Source organism: Cuculus canorus, chromosome 2 (assembly GCF_017976375.1).
Source record: "Cuculus canorus isolate bCucCan1 chromosome 2, bCucCan1.pri, whole genome shotgun sequence".
Classification (NCBI taxonomy): domain Eukaryota; kingdom Metazoa; phylum Chordata; class Aves; order Cuculiformes; family Cuculidae; genus Cuculus; species Cuculus canorus.
The window spans coordinates 19,711,644-19,730,380 of NC_071402.1; the positions used below are offsets into that span (position 1 = coordinate 19,711,644).

The 18,737-nt window shown below is 39.8% G+C and overlaps 1 protein-coding gene across 1 annotated transcript; it reads right to left on the reverse strand.

The window, feature by feature from the left end:
* Window positions 1-1,848: 1,848 nt before the first annotated feature.
* TRHR (thyrotropin releasing hormone receptor) lies at window positions 1,849-17,483 on the reverse strand. The gene is made up of 3 exons (XM_054059122.1): window positions 16,356-17,483; window positions 7,481-7,867; window positions 1,849-6,700 (listed from the first exon to the last, which is right to left on the reverse strand). Exons 1-3 carry the CDS (start codon window positions 17,148-17,150, stop codon window positions 6,695-6,697), a joined length of 1,188 nt encoding a protein of 395 aa, XP_053915097.1. The 5' UTR covers window positions 17,151-17,483; the 3' UTR covers window positions 1,849-6,694.
* Window positions 17,484-18,737: the final 1,254 nt, after the last annotated feature.

Sequence of the window (18,737 nt, forward strand, 5' to 3'; positions counted from 1 at the left end):
CAGTAGGCTTTTTTTTTTTTTCTTTTTTTTTCTTTTTTCAGTGGCAGCAACTGGAGTTGTAAGACTGACCTATGGGGTTCAAAGGGAAGGGGATTAATCTCACTGAAATGGCAGTCCTGAATTTTGATCACTACCTCAGTCCAGAGAGTTGTTGTTATAGGCAGGTTTTGAAGTTTCTTTGATGTGCAACTTGTTACTAGACAGGACCTCTAAAAAACTAGACTAACCTATTCTCAATGCAGTGGAGACATTGCCACCCGCCTCTTCCACAAGTCCATTGTATCTTCCGGCAGCGTTGCTCGCTCTCTTAATTGGATAGGCTCCAATTTTAAAAATGTAATGTTTACACTATAAAGTGTCAATTTTTTAAGGGGTGTCCACATAACAGAGCTATCTTTGTCCATGTCAACTCTAAACATGCATCTTAGGTGTTGAATAACTCACTGACCCCTGTAATTTCTGCTCACTGTCCTCCTGAATGACAATGTCTACCCAAACACAGTATAGCCTGCCTTTCACAAAATCATAAATCTTTCCATAATTTTCTTATAAATGTCCTTTGCTGTATGACAAATGTAAATCAATGGCTTATGAAACTGCTCTGCTATCCTGAATTGCTGCCTGTAGTTCCTCCAGACACTCTTTGCCCTATCACCTGTCACTTGGGAGAAGAGACCAGCACCCACTTCTCTCCAACCTCCTTTCTAATAGTTGTAGATAGTGACAAGGTCTTCTCTCAGCTTCCTTTTCTCTAGTGGTCTCTAGTCACTTGATGGTAACTAATTTGAGACAGCAGTGCCAGTCAGGGGTGAAACTATTATGTGTGGTAAATCTAATGCTGTAAGAGAAAATGATGCCATGACAAAACCAGCTATGCCTACTGCAAACTGAGAGGCTGGTGATCTTTGCTGCAAGAGCTCATTGCTGCACAGTGATCAGCTTGCTCATCAGGATCCACAGTGCCATGTCTCAGCAGAACTATTCTCCAGCAGTTCCACTCTCAGCATGTACTAATATATGTGGTTATTCATCTCCATGTAGATGACTTTAGTCAGACACCACATTTTTCAGTTGATGCATGAAAGGATTAAGGAACGTACTACCTGGGATTCACAAAAGTCAGCAAGATCTTAGGGGAGAATGAGCCATCTACTTTAGTACTAGTGATACAGCATTTACCCAAGAAATGAGAGACCTGCATCTGGCTTTCCTTTAGCCTATAGGAAATATGCCCAGGGGAGGGAATTTCCTATGCATTATGTGGTGGAAAACCAGAGCATACTGAGTACTTCCTCTCATGCTCTTGAAGCTGGGTCCAAGTGCAAACGGCTGCCATCACCAGAAAAGCAAGTGGGAGACTAAATCAGTAGTGGAGGCCAAAGAACAGTGTTTCCGTGTCTTTGCCACAACTCCCAAAATTATTTCTTTCTTCCTTTTTTTTGTGTTTTTTTTTTGTTTTGTTTTGTTTTGTTTAATGCTGTCCATTGCAAAAGGCATAAATAGACAAGGGTTCACATGAAACCATTCCCATTTAAGCAGTGCTACTGTTAGACTACTGGCAAACTGTTCTTCCTTCAGGAAACAGTGCTTGCTTTGTCAGGGTACTCATTCCTTTGAGATAATATAAGATGTTGTTACATTATTTGTCCATTACCAAGGACAGTAAGACAAAAGGTAGGTTGTCGAGTACTTGTTAAAAAAAATGAAAGCTGTATATCATTACCTTGCTAGAGATTTTATTAGAGTAGCAACAAAGATCCATCACAAATTAATCTCTACAAGTGCCAAAGAATTACAAAATACTTCTTTTAAAGATAAATTGTTCTTATTTTTTTTGACTATATTTATCAGCAACTTCACAATCTTATTAATAAACAAATTTATAAACAACATGCAGTTACAGAATGAGATCAGAATTATCTGGGTAAGTGAAAAAGAGGTTCCTTCTAAACCTTGAATAGTTTGCTCTTGAATAGTTTGTGTGAATTCAATCCCCAAGTTAAGGGACCCTGAAGTTCCAGTCTCTTCAGCTGGCATTTGCTGTATGACTATATCCCAGCAGTAATGAAATAATCAGGAAAAATCAATCTCTTATTGAAAGGAACAAAACACTAAATAAACAATTCTGTCTAAAGAAGAGATAACAAAACACCAAAAGATCATCTTGAAATTTCACTGCAATTTGTGACAAATAAAACAACTATATACAATGGAATCCAGAGAAATAAATAAGCATATGCAACATTGTTGAAAGAACAATTTAGCTTTTACTAGTCTTGCAACAATATATTTTTTTCAATCATACCAATGTGCAGCTCTCATTTTTTGTTAAGAGTAGCTTTGTAAAAAAACCCAACAAGAAATATTTGTTTACTTGCAAAGACCAGGTGGCTAATCCAGTGTTTCATCTTGTACGTGCTATGGCAGCTCCTGATCTGTTCTTTAGTCACTTGTATAGGATCATTGTTTTTTAAGGGAAGTTGTTGAGAGCACTACCATTTGACTTGTGCCATTCATTCCCACAGGAGCATCATAACCCCCTTCACAACATGTTGGAGCTGCTTTGATATATCCTGAACTCTGACCTCAAAGAGGTCATGCATTAATCTGAACCAAGGCGTGTTTTAAAGACGCCTAACCTTTCTCAGCTGTGAGTTTTACCAACACTGAAGTATTTCACACTGGAAGTGTAGCTCCCAAAGTCAGATGCTACAGCAACATCTCTTCTCTTATATGCTGGGTAATGTTCCAAAAAAAATGCAATAAGAATGCAATCTCTTACATCAAAGTCATTAAATGAGGAGACATGGATCTCAATATTACTACCACACAGACAATTCTTTAAAACTAAATATTGCAGAGGAGTTTGTTATACACAAAATGAGTATACCAAGATAAATAGTTATATTACTGCATTCAGTAGCTGACATCCGGTCACTTCCTCATCTGGCAAAAAGAGTTTATTATCCTAAAATCACATAAATATTTAAAAAACACATGCCCATATATCTAATCCACAACATCTAGGTACAAGAAAAAAGGTTAGTTGCTGCTATAAACAGAGGGAAAAACACAGAAATAGATCTAAAATCACATTAGCATGATATTTAGCAAAGTTCCATGGTATTAGCTGTAGTAATTAGTATAAAATTACCATGGATTTAATAAATACTATAAAGACATAACTATGGCAAATTAAGTTAAAATCACACCTTTGCTTACATATGCAATTTTATACATTGCATTTGTGCACACAGCTTTGCAGGCATAATCATCACTGTTTGCTCAAATAAGTATCAGCATGAAATCATTCCTTTTCATTTTTATTCCAAGTGATGCTGCATACAAAATCACCTACATGAATTTTAGCCCTTGATGAAAACTCGCCAAGAATATGGGCTCAAATACCTCACCTGAGCATCCAGAAAAAAACAGAAAGGTATGGAGACAGAGGCTGAGAAAGCAGAAAGTTACTTTTTGAGCAAAAAGGCAATAAAAGGAGAGAATGAGTTCTTATATTGTCAGTCTATAAGAGCTATAGTTCAGTCTGTACTGTGAAAAGGTTAAAGATAAAAATGCATGTTTGTGTTACCGTTATTACACAAATACTTGGCTCAGTTCTTAGCCCACCCAGTTGTGCTCCAAACAGCATAACCAGGTTTTAGTGGAGTGCACTCTCTTTGCCTGCTCCTTGTCCTGGAAGTCTACTCGCTTTTTAAGTAAGAAAAGGACCTAGTTCTGGCAGTGCTTTAGAAAGTCTGAGAGGTAAGGCTAGTTTGAAAGAGCTGTATATATGCCTAACCGATGGCAACATTTGAAGAGCAAAATGATTTCCACATGGTGGCTCCACCAGCAGTCACCTCTGCACCCTCTCCCCCCATTATCCATACAGGGATCTATTCTGATCAGCTGCAAGAGATGCTGGCTGACTGCATACAAAGGTTTTGCTCAGTCAGATACAGGAATCTACATTTATTTTGAACAGGTTTCTTATCTAAGTAAATATAAATGCCTGCATAAGATGACCCTGGTGGCTTCGTTTTACTGTGACAGTTACTTTGGAGGCAGGGTTACACAGGTTGTGGTACTTCTCCTTGACTTCCCCTTACGGTGGCAAACTCTATCTTTAAGTAAGTGTGGGCAGCAAAATGCCACAGAACTCTGTAACTTCATATCAAGCTCTATAAAGGAAAGGTTTATTTAAAGTGTATGTCACTGCTATAGTATTGTATTTATGAGATATGACTGCTAGGTATTCCCTCTAGAATAATATAGGTTTTCCTCTCTTTTGACTCTTGAACCTTGGTCAGCTTTGCCTGCTTGAATGCCATGTGACTTTGTAATTTCATTTTTTTTCCTTATTATTATTATGAAAGCAGCAGAGTTTGGACATTTCCCTGCCAGTTGTGTGGGGTCACATGCAGAAGATATAGAAAATATTGCAAAACAGTCTGCGTGGGTTTAGCTGCCAGCTCTGCTCCAGTCAAAGCTCTGCCAGCTCCTGTGCATCAGAGCGGAGGCTCCAAAGCACAGCCTGGCTCCAGTGTGGTGCTTTGCCTGCTTTTAACATGGACTCCCCATAATCTGAGGTAAAAGTCTCAAGAAGACGGATACCTCCATGATGTCACTCCTTCTGCTTGCCAAAATGAAAAAGAAAGTGCTGATGGCTTTAAATTGGAAGGGGGAAGATTTACATTAGACATTAGGGACAAATTCTTCATGATCAGAGTGGTGAGGCAGTAGAACAGGCTGCCCAGGGAAGTTGTGGATGCCTCATCCCTGGAAGTGTTCAAGGCCAGGTTGGATGGGAACTTGAGAGACCTGATCTAGTGGGACGTGTCCCTGCCCATGGCAGGGGAGTTGGAACAAGATAATCTTTAAGGACCCTTTCAACCCAAACCATTCTATGATTCTATGGAAATAGGTTTTTTTATTCAGCACACATAGGTTTGCATTGAAATTTAAATCTAGGAGCTATCAGAGTATTTTTGGTTCTCTAAATTTGCAGATATCGCTGAATGTAAGGGAAAGTGTTTTAAAATGGCAAAGCAGCTGTACATGCAAAGAAACACTAGATAGGAAAGCCTTACAATTCTAGTGAAGCCAACTCTTTTATCCCACACTGGATAGGACTTACACGAGAACCATTAGAGTTTTTACAGCTTTTTAAAGTACAAAAGCTGAGCAAAAAATTTCATAACAGAAAACAATGTATAGGCATCTTCACAAGTTTCTGTTACTGCTGAACAAGAATGGGAAAATATAATTCTAGCAAGAGCATAAGCTGGTCTAGAGCAAAGCCAAAGTGATACACTGGGTTTGTACTGCAGCTGGAATTCTGAGAGACTGTGTCCCTAGGCTGCTTGTCACCAGTTGTGCAGGAAGAGCATGCAAGCAGCTGTGTTAGCAAATGAGAAGCCATGGTGACTTTGTACAGGAACAAGGATGAGCCATGGGCATGGTTAACCTCAGCTGTGGCCAGAGCAAGCAGGGTGAGTACAGACTAGAAACTGCCTTTTTGTAACATATTTTTTTTTTGTCTCTGGCTTCAGGTTATCAAAACCAGTGCTGAAGGTCACAATGTAAAGGGAACATTACAATGAACTAGAAAAAACAAGAAGGAGTAGCAAAGCTTTCGCAGTATTTTCTCTTTTCAGTCAAATATAAAACCAATCAGTCTTTCAAAACACTTTGTAATGTCCTGAAGTATTCTAATGGATGTCTTTTGAGCCAAAAACTGAAAGAAGTTACATTTTTCACTGAATTCTCCTCTTTACCCTAGACATAATATATACTGAAGCTATAAACTCCTTGTAGCGGTCTCAGGCACAATTACCATTGAACTAACATAAAAATAACTACTAAAAGCCTGTCCAGTACTCTTCAATACCTGTCAAGTTCAGACAGGATTCAGTATTAGCTGAGGTTTATGTGTAAAGCTGTACATCTATAAACTAGCTTACTGTGAGAGCTTAGATTTTTATAACGTTTCCTATTGACATTTAAATTTGTTTATTCCCTGCTGTGAATTCATTGACTGGTCTTCCTATTTCATGCTATTCAAGGCTAAAAAGTGAAAAAAAAAAAAAAAAAAAAGGTGTTATGCTCTTTGCCATCAGATACCTACTTACTGAAGAGTGCTATGATGGCTGCAATTGGATTTGCACCGCTTTGGGCTGAGGGAGAAAATGACAGGTAATTGCCGTAATCAGCAGTGGTTCTGGCTGCTGCCTTACAGGCTCCGCTGGCACTGCCCAGTGCATTGTGAATGTTCTTGGGACACACAGCAGCCATGCAGGAGGGCAGCTCCTCTTCTTGCCTCCAACCTTCACTGGAGCATCATCCACTGCCCCAGTCTGCGTCCATGGAGATGTCCTGGGCAGCCTTGCTCTTTCTGAGAGAGCAGACCATTCTTTGGCCAATGCATGAGGCAGAGCATTTAGGTATTCCACTGCAGCTAACTCACCTGCTTAAAGTTATGTTGTATTAAATGCTTCATTCAGTTAGACGCAGTAGTATGTTCTTTTCACTCACAAAAAGGCTGCTTTTTCTTGTAGGATGCAGGCAGATGTGTGGACAGATATGGTAACACCTGCAATTCTGTGAGCAGACATGCCTTTTCGTTTCATACAGGTTGGTGGGAACAGACCATCCAAAGGTTTTGTGTGACTTCATACTCAGAACAAGGTGGGCTTCAGGCCTGAAGTAAGGAGAGAAGCAAAAGAAAAAAACATTGTCTCCCAGATTGTAAGATCTAAGGTACACAAGCTTATGAACAGTATTTGGGTGGTATTAGGTAAAAAAGCATGGTGAAAAGAGTAACATGCATCATCATGTAGAATACAGCTGAGTAGAAAGTTGAGCTACATACAGAGATTATGCAGATAGCATGGAAATGAAAGTGGATTTTAGAACTGTAAGAACAGAGTGCTGGTGTGGGGGAGACCCATATCTTCTCTTCACTCCAGCCACATGGTGACAGTGGGCTAACTAACCCCAAGCTGGAGCTGGGGTCTGAGGCATAAGAAAATGCCCCATTGCATTCCCACAGGCAACCAGATCATGGCCCAGGAGGAATCATTGAGTTCAGACACTAATGCCTACCCTCCTGCTAGACATGTATGTGAAGCACTGTGCCCAAGTGCCACTCTGTGATGGTCTACCGTTGCCTTCTACTACTCAAGGAGTAAGGCTTACTCTGCAAGTTTCTCCTTATCCATCTCCAGACCCAAGATCCTCCCAGTCACACCATGCCTGGCACAAGGCACTTTGAGAGCATCACTTTCTAGAGCCAGGCAGTATTCCCTTCCTGCCATAATGCGACACTGCTCTTCTTGGTGGTGCATGATCTGTCATCTCCAACCTTTCCTGGTCCTTCATTGCATTGCTCCAGCTGAAAGCTACCCCATCACACACCCGTACAAGTGAATATGCTCTGGATCATGAGGACTATACACCAAACATTAAAATGCACCGTTACCTCAGATGACAAGCAGGTATCACCAAGGGACAATTTTGCAGAGGACAGATAAGTGTTGGTGACAGTAATATCTTCTAGTTCAGTGCTGAAATGATCAGACTCTTTGATGACATTATAATTCAGGGCCATGCTGTAGTTGACCGGTTTCTTATCCTCTTTCTGCTGGCAGTTGCAGAGTTTCCTAAAGGATGCTCTGAATTTCTGAGACATGAGATTGTAGATTACAGGATTGATGGCACTGTTTAAATAAATACAGATTCTGCAAAACAGCAGGAACCAGTTTTCCTGGAAGGGACTGGAGAGAAAGGAATTGACCACCACAAGTGTGCGGTAGGGCATCCACAGAAACGCAAATAGGACTACCACCACGGCCAGCATCTTGGTAACCTGGGGGGACACAGAGGTAGATGGAAGAAGGGCAGAAGGTTAGTAGTCATCTTGCAAGGAACATGTACATTCCTACATCTGTAGGGCCAAAGCTAAACTACAGATAGGTTCTTGAGCTTGGAATTTCTGATCAATATTTATTTCAGAAAAGTTATCTACGATTAGAAGAAAAAAAAAGAAAAAGAAAAAAAGAGAAAAAAAAAGAAAAAAAATAGCTACAAATTCCTCCTAGGTTTTGCTAATTGACTTTTTCTTGGTGACATAGCAGTAGCTAATTGTTACAGACCTGAGAATTTGCAGCTTCTCAAGCTGGAAGGAGGTTTCAAGTCAAATGGGAAAAAAAAAGGTGTTGAAAGCCATTTTTTCCAACCATATAAGATCTTATCCTTTAGACTAGTATAGTCTGCTGAGTAATCAAACTTGAAGCCTATCTAGGTTATATGCTTTAACAGCCACCCTAAAAGCATTTTCAAAAGCCAAGAGTAACACAAAAAAAATAATTAGAAATTAGATTTATTCCTGTTCCTCAAATCCTTAATATTTAATTAAATCTTTATTATTTGATGTTTATTCTGAAACATCAAATAAAGTTTAGAAAGCCAGGAAAAAAGAAATTATCAATAAAACATGTTTATGATAAGAAATTTCATGTAATGTGTATGTTTTTTTGAATAAAATAAAAAACAACTTTTGGTGATGACAGGATAACTGAAAAGAAGTGAACAAGAAATAACTAAAAATTAGGAAAAAGCCCTCAACTCTAGAAAGAGTCTTTCTTTTGTAAATAATTCTACGACATAGCTTGTCCCCTAGTCTCCACATTAAAAGAAGTTTGAAAGATGTTAATAACCAATATAGAACGTACAGTGAGATGTGACAGTGGAACAGTATACAGTGGCATAGCTTCATGTAAATCAGGCGATGACCTGGTTAACCGTGCCTGCATGAACTGGAAACCATCAGTACCGATTTTTGTGAGCTACAACTGTTTCTTTTTGATTGTGTTTTTTTATCTATTTGTAAATAATAGTTGTTGTTGCACATCGACAAATTAGTTTAAATAACTTTTTTTTACGGTTGCTTTATTCCTTTCTGGGTACCTAAAGTTATACTTCAATGAAACAGCAGCTTCTGTAACCACAGGTTATAGTCTGGCTGCGTGGTTTTTAGTTTCATTGCTTGAAGAATAGATGTAGATTGATAAAATCTTCAGTTGTTTCCAGGTGGACAGACAGATAACTCCACTGAAATAACTCATAAATACGTGCTAGTTTTAGATGTGTGTTTTAGTTTGAAATTGTGAGTCTTCTGATTAATATTTCATTGCATAGAAAGCCTACATTCTCATTGCTTGTATTTTCTTGTATCTAGAAAGTCACACAGACATATAACCGAATTTGTTGTTTTGTTATAGATATTATGATAAAGAATGGGATAAAGAGCAAAGTTACTTTACAAATTGATGTCTATCTATCTATCTATCTATCTATCTATCTATCTATCTATCTATCATATTCAAAGGCTACAATTTTAGCCTATGATTCTCCTGCCTTCACCCTCAACTCTTTATTTCCCTGTAGCTATGATCAGTAGAATTAGAAAATGAGACTGAGAAATATTATCTCCTTTTTTTGTCTCAACTGATACATTTCCTTGTGATTCTAGACTGCTTTTCTCATTCCCTGTGCACAAACAATCATTACAATAGAGCAAAATGCAAATCTGAATACCTCAAGTGTCTAAAAGGTTGTTTTTTCCTTATTTCCACACCACTTCTAAAAGGAGCAGTTTTATGAACACAGCTGCAAAGAGTGAGGTGACCATGTACTGACCTGCTCTTGCTGAGGAACACTCAAGACTCCTCACCTGCTGCCTCTCCTCCCTCCAGCTTGACTCCAGCCTGTGCCTCCAAACAGAGGAAATCCATTCAACTGAGAATAATTGTTCATCATTGAAAATAATCCACATTCAAAGGAGGAAAGTAACGATTTATGGATCTTTGGTTAACAATGTAACTGAGCCCAACTAACATGTGTGTTGCATCATCTCAGGTAGTCAGTGTGTGACAGGATAATTGTCTATACAGGCATCAAAATACTTTGCTACCAGAAGATCAGAAACTTACATTTCTTCTGAGCATGTCTTTAATGAACAATTGCTCAGAGAATTACTTACCACGGTGCAACTGTCAGTCTGAAAACCCTTGGTTGAACTAGGAGTAAATTCATCTTACTGTCTGGAAGGGGATATCTTGGAGTCACACAATCAATACTTTACAGAGGTGAAAAAAAGGCTGCTGCTCATCAAGTGACTGCTTCCTATATTCCTCAAAGACATATATGTATACAGTGTGCAAAGTAGTAGCTCAATTTATGCATACTGGCAGCTTCATATACATTTTCCTTCTAATACCATTAGCTTGTACTATTGCCATGTTCGATTTACTGAGGTTGTGATCTGACAATAGGACTGGCTCTTAACACCAATAAAAAATACCATGGTCACAGCACAAAGTGTCCTGACCTGAGATCATTCAGTCTGTAAGTTTGAAAGTGTTTAAAAAATCTGTGCTGGCCACAGATACGAGGCTGTGGGTCAGGTCAGACTGCTGCTCCAACTGAAAACTAAACATTTCTCTGTAGAGTTGTTCTTTGGTTTGCTCAGATCAATTATTCAACACAAGTACACATAGGCTTCCACAAAGACTACAGTTAGTGCAAGAGAAGAGGGAGAATCATGTGGCCGTGGATGGTATCTCTTTGGTGGCACCTCTTGATGGTTCACTCAGTGCAGGACAATGAAGAGAATTCACCATAATCTTAAACGAGCTGCAGTGCATATCCTTCCAAAGCTACCAAAAATCACAAATCTTGCACAAGGTCTCTATTATCAGGCATAAATTCAGTTGCCTGATCCATCTCACCAGTAGAGACTGAGCCTTTGAGACCCACTGTGAGGCCCTGAGTTCAGATATTTGCTTGTTGGTAAAACCTCCCAAAGTTGTCTCTGAAGGCAGTGTCTTTTCACCTATCTCAGAGCATGGCTTATGTGCAAATGCCAGCAGCTCTTAGAAGATACTCTGGCACTGCTGACTTTGTTCCCACCGTGGCCAGAGGACTCATCACTATTTATGTCTGAGCCCCTCTATTGTCAGTCAAATGCTTTCCAACAGTATTGTTCAGCAATATATGAACTTCAGTCTGGCGAGGTTATTTTCTTTTGCAAAGCATAGCTGAAAGCATATTCGACACAGTTATCATCAGTGCCATCAGACCTAATAGATGTTTAAGATTTTTCTTTGGTCACAAACTAAACACATACTTGAAGGTTTACCTGCATGTTTTACTAAAACCGAGTGTAACATTAGTTAATTCCTTAGGGCTTAACAACACACAGCCTTAAGCACAAATTGTTTAGTCTGAACATGGAGTGTACTGAGATCTTGCTGCCTTCTGGAAGAGATCTTTCCTCAGGAGAAAGTCAGGTGTTGTCTGCTGACTTGTAGTGGCTGATCAAAAGCTCTGCAGTCAGCCTCTGACAAAGAAGCAGAATGAACTGATTTCTGTTCCTTCTGGGACACCACTAGCCTGATGGAAAGCACAAAGTGAGATGGAAGTGTACCCCCTTGTATGAAGGAGTGCCTGACTGTCAAATAAAACTAGCTTGCTTCTTGAAAACCTTTAAAATGCAGCTGTTTCAGCCTGCTCTCCAATACAGTTCTGTAAACCAGAACAAACCGTGCACAGGTGGGATTGATATAGCTCTTCAGAAGTGGATGTAATAATGGAGTTCGACACATCCTATGGGTATGTGTTGGTGCTCCTTTCTCCTTTCCTTGGTAGAACTTAAGTTTGCAATGTAAACAAACACATCACAATATCAGTTGTTGTCCAGTGGTAACAGATGTTGTTCAGCAAAACAGAAAACTGTTGGAAATGGAGATAGTCTATGAGAAAAGAAAGCTTATTTTGTTGGTTTGCCTTTTTTTTTTTGACTCTCTGTGGTCTGGGGTTTTTTTTGTTTCATTTTTTTTTGTTTTGGTTTGGTTTTTTTGTCTCACAGTGCTTTGAATGAGAACTTCAGGGAGTAATTTGAAGAGTAATTTGAAGGCTTTGTCTGTTGGTGGTTGTCAATATGGCGGTATTGATCCTTTAGTAAACAGATTTTGTTGCTATAACTTTCCAAACATTGGAATGAAAAAATATTTCCTAGAACTAACACAGTTCAGTGACTTCTAAATTGTGTGGGTGGGAGGGTGAAGGCAGAGAATGGAATGAGTAAGCAGAGGACCACTTTCTACCTGGAAGACCTGATTTTTGTTCATTGGAGATGTACTGTAACTCACCCCCAGGCATCTAACATGAAAAGCATTTTAAATAGGCTTGACTTACTGTTCTAAAATGTATTTCAAGCCTTCTTTCTAAATCATAGAATGTTTTAAATTGCTGTTCTGTTTTGTAAAGAAAACAGAAGTCCTCTGACCACCTGACCACTTTTCCCCCTTCAGTGCTGTTTACATCAGAGGCTGAAAATATCTGTTCTAATGAAACTGAACATGGTTCATTACTGTCTTTCAGCAGTAGCTATCTGCCCCGTCTCCTGTTTATCTCACTGCTGAGCTTTCCCCCAGCCATGTTTTCTCTTCTTAAGTATCTGTCTTCCATAGTTGTAAGGAAACTCTTATTTCACTGTATATTTCCTTCCTTCCTGAGCACAGAGTTATTCTAGATGCTATATCAGGGTTGACTCCCTCCTGCCCTGCTCTTTCCATTGGTGCCAGGTGTGAGGAAGCATCCTAGCTTTTGAATTCAGGATAGTTTCCGAGTTGGTCTTTGCATTTTCAGTCCACCAGCTTCTAATTCTGTGCTGACTCTCACACCAGTAACCTGTGTTATATATTGCCATTTTTGAAGAAAACAATTGAAATTGCATAACTGTATGACTCACAATAGAAAATATTGATTGTATGTAGAAGACTAATTCTTGGAAGCAGACATAGAAACACAGAGCTGACAGTACATATACAGCTATATATATACAGCTACACAATAATATAGATTAAAAAAAAGTCTAAAAAACAACCAGATGATATAGTCTATTTCTTGCATGAATACGAAACAGCTTCAAATAGTGCTTTTCAACTAAAACACAACCACTGTATGACAAGGCAGAGGAGAAATTGCTTTCTTACTCAGCTAAAAAGTATGTTTTGAACTCGTTTAAGAATGGAAGGCTTTCCAAGTATAGATGAGATAGTGGTAAGTCCCACAAAAATTAAAGACCTAGCAGTCTGGGTCAAGCTAAATGCAGATTGGTAAAGCAATCCAGGTCAGACTAAGTGGGGAAATGGATTCACGTACTGCCACGTTGAATTAATCATCATAAAACTGGTTATGAAATGCCTGAGTTAAGCCTTCATAAAGGTTAAAGAAACCTGTCTAACTTACTGTTTCATTCTGGTGCATTATAAAAACATGAGAAGAGTCCTAGAGCTGCCCTGTGCTGAACACAAACAGTTCCATACAGCTCCAAAAAACCCACCACAGTGTAGGACTACAACAGAAGATTCGTGAGGAGGATTCTAAACACATTCCCATCACTTGCATCGGAGTGACATATATCATACTAATCATTGTTAAGTCTCATATGCTTGACACGTAGATCCTTTGTATTTAGATAACATCTGCCTATGATAAACTCAGAGGCAACCCTATCAAACATTCTTGAGAATCCTGTCCTGCTCCGGGAAAGATCAAAGCACAGTAGAGAAATACACCTGTGTGAATCCTTAATATACAGGCGAAAACAGCAGGTTCAAAACCACACTGTCTAGCAATGACTGAGCTCTGTGGTGCCTGTGTCCTCACTTACATCCTTCTGCCCTGTTTTTGGTTTTTTTTTTCAGAAATTCTCCAGTTTGGAGGGTAATTAAAATAAATTCACTGTTTGCATTTCATCAGTGCTTTGTGGTTGTTCCTGCATTCTGTCTGTGTTTGTTCACAGAAGAGGACACAGCTGAGTCCATCAGCCAAGCTGGTGGTGCCTTTGTGAGAATATGTTTCAGACAAGCCAAAAACACTGGAAAGAAAGAGAGAAAGGGGAGAAGAGAACAAAAGACTGAGAAATAGCACAGGGAACACCAAAGCTAGGAAGGAGTTGTTCCCTGGCAAAGCAGGCACTAGCCGAAGGGACTGCAGCTCATGGAGGACCCACACTAAAACAAAGGAGAAGAATAAGATGGAAGGACTGACGTAGACAAACCTCTGCAACCTGACTGTGACTCTCCTTGGCCCTGCGCTGCCAGTTGTCTTACAGAAAGGACTGAGTTTAGCTTGTAGCTATAACAAGGGGCAATATATTGGCACTAAATGAAGTTAATTTTCCCCAAGCTGAGTCTGCATTGCCCATGACAATGACTGATAAGTTATCTTCCTGATCTTGACCCATGAGCCTTCTTTCTCCTGTTCTTGCCATTTTCCACCCTGTCGTGCTGAGGGGGCAATGAGCAATCAGCTAAGTGGGTGTTAGACTGCCAGCATTAACCAATCCACCACAGGAACATGCACAAGTTTTACTTTGTAGAAATGTTCTTGGATAAATACGATAACTGCCACAGCAGTATGAATTGTACACCACATTCACAGTCAGTTTTTCTATAGATCACATGCTAGACACAGTGTGCAACACTTTCACTGTAGTGCAGGCACAGTTCTGTGAAGGTATACAGACAGTTTTACTTGATAGCAGAACTCACTATGAGGGCAAACTGTACCCTCAGCTATACCTACCTTTGCCAGCATAGCAGGAAATTTTCACTTGTATGTCTTACTAACTGTTGAGTTTTGGTTTGTTTTTTTTTTTTTTTTAAATATGGACTTACATTTTCACATTTTACACCACTGGCTATATTTTGCATGTTGACATTATATGAAAAATATTACTAGTAATGCCACGCTATCCTTACTTTCCTTCCTATGTTTTACTATATGCAAATGCTAGCTTAACTTATGATGATGCTACTTTAAACAATCAGGTTACCTAGGCTTTTAGAAAAAGTCTGGCTGGCATTACAAGACATAAAAGACATCCCATTATAATCCTCACTCGTTGGTTCTACAACTTAATAGAATTCACATTCAGCAATGCTCAGTGTAAGATTTGTATTATCTCCAAGTGATACTGTGCACACGTAAGCGTATATTCTGAGTGAGAACTTGAAAAACAGATTATCTTCTTCTACTAATTCATGGACAAAGAAAAATAAAATTAAACACTTTAATCTGACTATTAACTGTAATTGGAGACACATAATTAAATATAATCTAGTCTACTTGTTTCAGTCAGGCATTTCAAAGTATGGTTCTAGCGTTCTGTGAGCACTCGGCACTTTAGCAGGCAGTTCAGTTAAGCTTTGCAGCCATTGCCATCTCTGTAATAAGGGAAAACAGTCCATCTCATTAAAACAGCAGCTATCTACATAAAGTAAGAAGAATACAGAGCTCAACTCGTCACCCAAGAGGGGCACTGGGCTTGTTTGAGAAGGTGCACAGCTCAGCTTTGCTTCCTGAGGGAACCATGCAGTGCAGGGAGGTAGAAGCATCCCACTTGGCGAAGTGGCCCTCCAGGGTGCCATATAGTGGCTGCCAAGGGGTATGAGCCGAGTTGATCAATATGGAGCATTGCTTCCCAACACTCACATCCAGCTGCCCAACTCAACTGGAGCCTGCTCCCAAGAGCCAGCTGAGAAGTGATGTACCCTGCTTTTCTCAGCCCTCACCTCCCTGTGCTATCTGCTGCATGCTGTGCGAGTATGAGACAGCATCATTCATTGCAACCAGCCATAATTTAATTTACTAACTGTATTCTACTGGTATAATTACACATTGCAGCATACATATTTAGAAATATAAAAAGAAGTTAGTTAAACCTATGCCTCATCTTTTAGCCATCAACATGAAAAAATATTTCATGAGACACAGAATAACAAAGACACTTAGCATTTACAAAACATTTAAATACAGACTTTCTTAAGGAAGCTTGTCACAGGAGAATTAGAGACAGGAAAAGTAACAACTTGACTGCATTTGCAAAGTGGCGCAGTGCCTTAGTCAGGACAGAACTTCAAGTCTCCTAAAGCTGCAGGCTAATTCTTTCTTTTCAGATCTCAAAAAAGAACTCCAGTCACTTGTATATTTGGCATGATTACTAATAAAAAATAAAGGAACAATAGCTAAGAATGTTTTGTTCTTCATTGAAATTTCCTAATTTCTTTATTATATAGGAAATGCAATACTGTTTTATTGCAGTAGGTAAAAAGGATAGGCAAGAACAAAACCATATTTATATCTATGTGCATATGTATCCCAGAATTTTAGCTTGACTACTTAGCAAAAAGAGAATACATTTTACCTTCTTCTACAGGTTTAGACAAATGATCTCTAAAACAAGTGGCTTTTAGGTTTCTGAAAGTTTAAACTGCTGTTCCTACCTGCCTTCGAGATGCAATAGTGCTATTGAAACTCCTGTTAGTCATCTTGGAATTCACAGGCTTGCTTTGGTGAGGCACATCGTTCCTCCGTGTCTTAGAGTTTTCTTTTGGGTCCGAAGGGATGGGATTCAGGAACAGTATTCTAGCAATCAGGCCATAGAGGACCGTTGCCAATACCATTGGCACAACATAAAATATACTGAAGTCCATCATGTAGATAGGAGAGTAATAGCTCCTGGACACCTTGTAGCCACAGGACACTACAGTAGTGTCTTTGTAGACTACCGTATTAAGGTCTAGCAAGAAAAACCAGAGCATACAGTATATAGAGGTGAAAGCCCAGACAAAAATAATGATCTTTTTGGCTCTTGAAAAAGTGCATAGGAATTGAGCTTTGATTGGGTGGCAGATGGCTATGTATCTCTCAACGGTGAAGGCAGTGATGGAAAAAGAGGAAGCATTGATCCCTAGGTACTGGAGATAAGTGATGCAGAGACACCCCACGTAGCCATACACCCAGGATCTATACAGACTTTCCGTGATATTGGGTAGTCCTGCAGCGACAAGGACCATGAGGTCTGCCACAGCCAGACTCACCAGATAGCAGTTAGTGGGAGTTCTCATGTGTTTGGTTCTGAGGACTACCAAAATCACCATGACGTTGCCCACGATGCCCAGTCCACAGATGAGGAGGACCAAGAGGATGGTAACCACTTGGTATTCAACTGTAACGATCTCCTGGCTTGATACTGGCAGTCCGGTTTGATTTTGCTGGTCCCCTGTGCCATTCTCCATCTTCACAAGCCCACCGTTTCTTCTGCCCAGCACTCAGTCTCAGCACATGTTTGTCACTGTCTCCTACAAAAGAGTGAGTGGAGCAGAGCGTGGGTGAGCTGTAGCTCCAGAACACATTCTCCACGTAGTCACAATCCCATTCCTGAATAGTCCTCCACTCCCTTGAAAGCACTTCTTTGTAAATTCAGTTAATCCCTCTAAGGCTCCAGCTCATCCGCACAGGTTAAAAAGCTGTTTTCTCATAGCTGGTTTGAGGCATTCATAAAAACACATCATGTGGAGACAAGAGCTTTCCCCGCTACAGAGAAGGAGGAGGCAGTAGCGGCGGGGAAAGCAAAGCCCTCCTGCACTGCCAGCTGGCTAAGGCACTTCACAGGACCACGCTGGTCTAGTCCAGGCAGACTTCAGCATCATCGCTTTCCAGGAGGAGTTACAATGTGTTGAGCGTGGAGACAGCAGCAGGAGGTGAAAGAGGGATTTGTAAAGCCCTACGGGTTTTCTGCTTCACGCTGCTTTCCTTCTTTGCTCTCAGACAGCTCTCTTGTATCGATTATATTGACCCACTCTGGTAAATGCAGAGAAGATAGACTGGCAACAAAAATACACCAATTTCTAAAATTCTGACTTCTCCCTTGTTCCTGTCCTCCTGCAAGGGAGGATAATTTACATTTGCCTCCAGCTTTGCAGGGAGCCATGAGTCCCTTCAGAATTTACAGAAAGAAACATATTCCAGCTTTTCAAAACAGCAGGAAAGACAGGGTTTCTTTACTTTATAGACAATTCTGTTCAAAACCTCTATTGCTATTGCTGTCATGACTATTGAGTCCTTTGAGCTCTTTTCTGAATTGTAGCACAGCAACAATAAAAACATCAGAGCACAAATTGCTTCTTAATGAGATTAGTCACACACGCATGCACACACACAATATGTAACTAATCCACCACCATTTCCTCAATGAAGAGTCTCCTCTGGCTGAAGAAACTCTTCCTTCTTCAGTCACCTTGTGTAAAAACACAAAAAAAATCAAAGGCTGGTGGAAATAACTGCTTTGAGATGTGCTGACCAAAGCCCTATAGATGCAATAGCAGTATTCACGAGCCCACCTGGAGACGGGTGCAAAGCTTCACTGTCTCAGTAGCAGGCAATCTTAATGGCTCAGTGAGAGAAATGATAGCAAATTCTTCTGCAGCGGTCTGTGAAGAGCCCTTGTAAACTCCCCACCACAGTCTTTCAACCCACTGTTTCCCATTGTACTAGTGCGTTAAAAGGTTGATGATTGAATGTGCTTTAAAAATCCCTTTTTTCTTAATTTAGAGAAATTGGTTTTGCTCTTTGCTCAGGATGGGTTAAAACAAATATAAAATGTTGCACAACTGGGGAAAGGCAGGTTTGATTCCAAACCCAATTTTAGTTTTAAAGAGAGACAGATTAGCATAGGCACACAGTGTAATGTTTGCGAAACTGGGATTTTAAACATGCTGAAACAACAGGTGGTGACAAAAAGAGAATACCACCTAAATCATATCTGGAAATTAGACACAAAATATTTCAGAGGTTTGAAGCCACTCAGTTAAGTTTTCCAGTCG

Excerpts from the sequence above, each read along its gene's own strand:
- TRHR (XM_054059122.1), bottom strand. The coding sequence starts at position 17,150 with ATGGAGAATGGCACAGGGGACCAGCAAAATCAAACCGGACTGCCAGTA. Across the intron at positions 7,868-16,355 it reads CTATTGCATCTCGAAGGCAG|GTTACCAAGATGCTGGCCGT; the intron begins GTAGGAACAGCA and ends GTGTCCCCCCAG.